The following is a 6,552-nucleotide window of genomic DNA, read 5'->3' as shown; positions in this document are numbered from 1 at the left end:
AGGCCGCTCCTGCTCCTCACGTCGCAGGTGTGAATCAATCTGCGATATCAAAACCGTCTGTGCCAGAATGTTTTGCACGCATTGGTACTTCCCAGCCGAATAGTACTTCTTTAGCACGGCGTTCAGTGCTAGTATGCTTATCGTGGACGTCCTATAGCTTTGAAGTCAATAGATGATCTCTTTGTTTTTGTACCATGGGACAGCACGCACTACGGCTCCTGTTCACCAGTGCACGTACCCAAACTTGAAGAGAGACCAGCAGCCTCCACACTGGCTGGTTCCAATTCAACTCAACTCAGCCTCCACAAAGGAAACGAATGTACAAATGTACTAAAACGGAGCACGTACCCGCCGAGTTACTTCTTGTCTCCGCACTGCTGCACAGCTTCATAGAAGACTAATGACAACTCGTCGTCGCTCTCCTCATGTCCCATGCCAACATCGAACGGTGAAGATCCAAACTCAACGACCATCAGCATCTGGTGCAGTGGGTTGGCTGAAATTTTGTTCATTTAAATTGTCGTTAGTTTTCTAACCAAATTACTCCCTCCGTAAACTAATATAAGAACGTTTAGATTACTATTTTAGTGATCTAAATGCTCTTATATTAGTTTACAGAGGGAGTACTATTCAAGGATCTGCACATCCCAGTTACAATTTTTTTTCTCATAGCCTGATAGGCACGCACCTATGGAGCGCAGGCATTCAGATAAACATTCTAGACCTTGACAGCCGGCGTCATGCCGAAAGCCACAGGGTTACACCTCCTCATCTTGCTCTGTGTGAACAAACCACCCGGGCTGCTACTATAACGATCGAACATGGGACCGGTTGAGTTGTTTGCTGAGCTCAGATCATGATAGGGAACACCTGGGAACAAAATCATGGGAGATGAGTGCGGATTGATTAAAGAAAACGGTAGGGGGTTTTCTGCAAAAGTGCGTGCGCTGACCGACACCTGACTGCCAATTGTCGAGCTGTGATTGGTCTGGGACTAAATCATCACATGAGATGCAAATTGAGGTATGGTGAAGTAAAGTTTTGCGAGTTTGAGACTAAATTATCACATTCATTGCAAGTTAAGATACATGGGGTGCTATTACCTCGATATGGATCCATGGGCAGAAGCCATGCAGAAACAATCACGTCAAGTGATCAAGAAGAGATCCGCCTGCATGCGCCGTGCCATGATGTCCCGTCCAGATTTCCTGGTAGCCAGCTAGGCCTAGCTCTAGCTGCACCTTTCTCGTGATCCACTCCACACATGATGCACTGTATGTCGTGTCACACGCTGGCTTCAGCCTTCCTTCCACACCAATTTTGTCATGGAACAGGGATGAGACTTCCCGCTCCCCATACGTGTGCCCATCCGTACTTCCGCGTACGTGACTTGATTTGATTGGAACAAAATAAAGCCCGGCTCCATTCCCTTAAAATCAGGGAGAGATGATTAGATTAGAAAGAAAAAAAGAAAAAAAAAACAACCGTAGGATGAATTGGGAGCATGGATGAGAGCATGAGAAGGGAGCAGGCAAGCCGGATCCATCGAACAAAGTGCCCTATGTTAGTAGCATCTGATTTCCCGCAAACCGGCATAAAATCTAGGGAAGTTTGTGGGTGTCCAGACTAATGCCACGTAAGTGTCTGACTATGCGGTCCCATCAAAACTCATTGTCGTGCCTCCCGCTCTGGAAAAATCGCCACGCATTCATGTCGGTGGATCCACCTTTCTAGGTGGATCGTGTGGTGCCGCCCACGTTCTCCAAGGACTTCCTCCTCCACCACCCCGACGAACAAGGAGGAGATGATGCACTCCTGGGAATAGGAGGAGGCGCAACCGCAACTGCCCTTCCTCGCGAAAGACGCCGTGCCGGGACAGGAGTACCAGCTGCACCTAGAGCTCCTCCTCGAGCTGTCGCCATGCGACCACGGGCAAGCGCCTTCCTCGCCGCCTTTCCACTTTGTCATCGAGAAGCCAGCCTCGCAACCGCGTCAAGCGGGAGCCCCCCTCCCCCATGCCGCGTCAAGGAGGAATCGCCGGATAGCACGTTGTGCCACTTCGACCGGTCAGCATCACCGCCATCCCGCCTCTAGCACAGCAAGAAGAGGACACAGACATCACTGCCTCGTCGGCGCCCGGGCACCATGAAGGAGGCCTCCTCTGCGCTCGTGAACGCCCACGAGCGCCTCCTGCATTATCTAGGCCGGTAGCATTCCATATCTCAGACTTTGCCAAGGACTGGGTCCTCGCGCTAACAGAGGCCTGGGCCCCTGGCCAGTCTAGGACCACCGCGAAGACGTTCGCGCGGCACGGTCATCACCTCAGTGACCAGCTCGCCCAAACTTGGACATACATGGCCATTGAATGAGTAGATTATTTTTCCTTGTTTCACGCAACGCGTATCATCGGCCAATGTTCGCTACAGCGGACATCGCCCTAGACTAGGTCCTTGCGGACCTTACGTTAACTGAGGCCTGGGACCTCGACCGGTCCAGGACCACCGCGAAGACGTCCACGCGGCACGGTCGTCGCTCAATGACCAGCTCACCCAGCTCGGATGCTCTTACACCATTCCAGCGTTGTTTTTGTAGCTAGTTATGCCATTTAATGAGTAAATATAACACGTATCGCCGGCCAGCTTTCGCTACGGCGGACGTCGCCCCAGACTGGGTCCTCACGGACCTTGCTTTAACAGAGGCCTAGGACCTCGACCGGTCCAGGTCCACCGCGAAGATGTCCGCGCGACACGGGCGTCGCCTCAACGACCGGCTCACCCAGCTCGAATGCTCTTACACCATTCGACAATTGTTTTTGCAGCTAGTTGTGGCCATTTAGTGAGTAAATATAACGTATATCACTAGGCAATGTTTGCTACGGCGGATATTTGCCCCAGACTGGGTCCTTGTGAACCTCGCGCTCACGGAGGCCTGCCCTGTCGACCGGTCCAGGACCACCGAGAAGACGTCCATGCAGAACGGGCGTCGCCTCACCGGCCAGCTCACCAAGATCCACATTTGTTTTTGCAGCTAGCCATTGGAGACACACACACACACACACACACACACACACACACACACATAAATACATTTTCCTTTTGTTGACTACATACAGATATATATAAACGCAGTTTAGAGTATAAATTCACTCATTTTGCTTTGTATGTAGTCTATATTGGAATCACTAAAAAAATAAAACTTATATTTAGGAACGGATGGATAGTTTCGTATGTGTCTGATCTGTTTCTTGCCTTTTTCATAAGTGGCCAAATTTCATATCAACGTGAAGATGATGAGAAGATAGAATGGACGACTTGCTACACGACAGGAGCGGAGCGTGTCCCGAAGAACCGACCGTTCGGGCCCACTTGGCAGCAGGAGATGCTTCCCGTATCGGCCCATCGGGACCGAAGACTAGTCGTTGATACGTCGGGTCCCACCTGTCTGTATGTCTGTCTGGCTGGCGAGTGAGAGTGAGACAGACGAGAGTAGATCAGTAGACCACGCCGTGTCTCCTCGCCGCCGCTCGGCCGCTATAAAACCGGCAGGAGACAGCCACCCTTTCCCGTCTCGCCATTCGCACGTGCCACGCATCCCGCTCTCTCTCTCTCCTCTCCTCCCTCATGGCGCCCACGCCCTCCTTCTTCTTCGGCGCCGCCCCGGAGGACACGCCGGCGGCTGACGTCTCGGCCCATGCCGTGGTGCCGGACCTCTCCGACGCGGTGGCGCGGGCGCGGCTGCGCCGGCAGGGGGCGTCCGGGCCGGGGAGGCAGCAGGCGGCCTCCCGCGGCGGGGCGCCGCCCAGGAAGACCCCGCAGCGCGGCCTCGGCGTGGCGGAGCTCGAGCGCCTGCGCTGCGGCGGCGTCGACCCGCTGCACGACCTCAACGCCGCGGCCGCGGCCGCCATGCTAGAGGCCGCCGCCGCCAACCTGCAGGCGCAGGGCAACTCCGTCGTCCTGCAGCAGCACCACGACTACCTGCCGGCCTTCGACGCCGCCACCGGCTCGCGTTACTACTCGCCGCTCCTGGTCCAGCCGCCGCCCGCCCCTCCGGCGCCGCAGCCGCAGCCGCAGGCTCCCGTCCGCTGCGTGCAGGGCGTCGCGCCGGAGCAGCAGTACTTCATGGACCGCTGGGGCCGCATGGGGGGCTTCGTCCCGGCGGGCAATGGCCAGCAGCCGCAGCTCCAGGTGCCGGCGCCAGAGTGCCCTTCAAGCCAAAGCACCATCTGGCGTCCGGCGTGCTCCTCCGCCTCCTGCCTCCACGCGGGCCAGCGCTGCGACCTCTGCTCCATGGTAGTCCGTCCGTCCAGTCCACTGCAAAAATTCGAGAGCTTTCTCTGCTTCTCCCACATTCATTTTTTGCTGTGCCAATTAACCAATCTTGTCTTCTTTCCTGCGCGTCTGTGTTGATCTTCAGACGATGGTGGCCATGGCAGATAGAGGAACACGGGGCCCTGCCACCGCCACCACCAACGCGCCATACTACTCCATCTACGATCTCGCCGCCACCATGACCGCCGCTCGCAAGGTACGTGCATTGGTTCGAGGCGTTTGCAAAGCTCGGAATCATTCATCTAGATTTGTCAGAACTGACTGATGGCTGTGTTGGTTGCAGCACCCGATCGATTTGCAGGAGACGGCCGGAGAAGGGTTCTTGGTGGCACCGGAGGGGAGGAAGGAGGTGCGGGAGATCGAGTTCTTCCCGACGAGGATCAGCAGCCACGGCGGTCCCCACGAGTCCGAGCTGCGCACGACGCCGCCCTCCTCCTCCTCGCCGTCCGGCAGCGTCGGTGGGTCCCTGGACCTGTCCCTGAGGCTCTAGCTAGGGTTTGGAGTTCCGATCAGTATCATGTCGTAGATCCATGAACGAATTGTTGGATTGCTTTGTTTTGATTGATGCTTTGTCATTTCGGGAGCAAATTACAGTTTGCCAAACATGCATGTATCGGATCGGATGAGAACGAGATGAATGCCCCCATTGCTTACGCATGCTACTGTATACCCATTTCTTTTTCTTTTGGATTTGTAATTAGCGTGTGCAATTGCAATGTATGGCAGCAAAGCCTGCTGCACATGACCTCACCCACGAAGTCCTTGAAGGTTATTAACTTTGTGATCGATCCGGGCGACGAGAGCATCCAAAGGGACAGCGGCAACATTTTTTGTCATTTCTGAAATCACTGAATGAATGAGTAAACAACCTTTCATTGCTTCATATATGTTGGGCTTGCACAAATATGCCTCCTCAGTTGGCGGCAATAATATTTGTTTTTGTTTTATTTTCAAAGTTTCATGCTTCCTTGTAATGCTACCTATGTACCCAATGCACTTTTTTTCGCGATTCTCACCAGGGTGCTTCTACATTGTAATCATTTTGTTTTGTTTGGCTAGAAAATTGCTTCCATGCATTCATCAACTGGTAATCAACTCAGTTTGTAAGTTGGCGACACAACATATGCATCCTCTTATTAGTGCCAAATTTAGTTTATTATCTGTTATCAATGATCTCTGCTTCATACCAAGATCCTCAATGTTGAGTTCCTAAACTTTAATTATTCTCACGTTTTACCATATTGTGTTATATGAATATTGAGTTTCTTTCCATACCATGCTTCCAAATTTTACTATATATGTTTGTTTTTTTATTCTCGTTGCTCTCACTGCCCGCATAATATAATTGTAATATGTACATTGCCCTTTCGCTTCTTTAACGTACCTCTATTTTCCTTCTTCATATTTACGCCCCAGTTCCACTTAATTACTATCACATTACTAAAGGCCACAACCATTTTGCAAATTTTGCTTACTATTTGTAATGTCATGCACTAGAGAACTTAGTTCTATTTTTACTATTTTCTGTTCATATTTGCAGGAACTGATCATTACGTACCGATGTGTTTTTTACGTGCTGCTTTTTTTTATTGTATTGCCTAGTCATAGCTGTCATTTTTGGACCTACTCCCTCGGTTCCTAAATATAAGTCTTTGTAGTGATTTTACTATTGACTACATACGGAGTAAAATGAGTGAATCTATACTCTAAAGTGCATCTAAATACATCCGTATGTGGTTCATAGTAAAATCTCTACACAAACTTATATTTAGGGAAAATAATTATATGAGACCATGTCTCACGGGTTAGGATGTGAGACCCACCCTGATGGATGACACGTGACATTTATAAATCACAAAGCATCTACCCCACCCCACTTGAAATCAGGGGGTAGGGGGAGGGGATTAGATGCTTTATGATTTGGGAATGCCACGTGTCATCCATCAGGATGGATCTCACCTACTAGCCCGTGAGACCTGGCCTCATATTTTTCCCCCTATATTTAGGAAAAGAGGGAGTAGTTTGCATGCCAACTATGGTATCAAATAAGGAGATCAATGCTGCAGTTGCAATTTCGACATGTGTAAGTGGCAATTCCTATTTCGTCGATGTTTGTCTAGTGGTTGCTGTGCACAGATAAGGGTTGGCCCAACTAGAATTCCTAGGACTCTCCCGCTCCCGGTTTTTTAGAAGGTTCTAGAACCTTCCCAAGAGCATGATTCTT

At 51.2% G+C, this 6,552-nt stretch overlaps 1 protein-coding gene across 1 annotated transcript; it reads left to right on the top strand.

Annotated features, from left to right (window-relative positions):
* The first annotated feature begins 3,620 nt into the window (after window positions 1-3,620).
* LOC119354537 lies at window positions 3,621-4,991 on the top strand. The gene is made up of 3 exons (XM_037621259.1): window positions 3,621-4,289; window positions 4,414-4,524; window positions 4,612-4,991. Exons 1-3 carry the CDS (start codon window positions 3,621-3,623, stop codon window positions 4,816-4,818), a joined length of 987 nt encoding a protein of 328 aa, XP_037477156.1. The 3' UTR covers window positions 4,819-4,991.
* The last annotated feature ends 1,561 nt before the right edge of the window (window positions 4,992-6,552 follow it).

This window comes from Triticum dicoccoides, chromosome 1A (assembly GCF_002162155.2).
Source record: "Triticum dicoccoides isolate Atlit2015 ecotype Zavitan chromosome 1A, WEW_v2.0, whole genome shotgun sequence".
NCBI lineage: Eukaryota > Viridiplantae > Streptophyta > Magnoliopsida > Poales > Poaceae > Triticum > Triticum dicoccoides.
This window is presented reverse-complemented; position numbering and strand designations above follow the sequence as displayed.

Coding starts and splice junctions, on each gene's coding strand:
- LOC119354537 (XM_037621259.1), top strand. CDS start 3,621: ATGGCGCCCACGCCCTCCTTCTTCTTCGGCGCCGCCCCGGAGGACACG. Junction 4,290..4,413: donor GCTGCGACCTCTGCTCCATG/GTAGTCCGTCCG, acceptor GTTGATCTTCAG/ACGATGGTGGCCATGGCAGA. Junction 4,525..4,611: donor CCATGACCGCCGCTCGCAAG/GTACGTGCATTG, acceptor TGTTGGTTGCAG/CACCCGATCGATTTGCAGGA.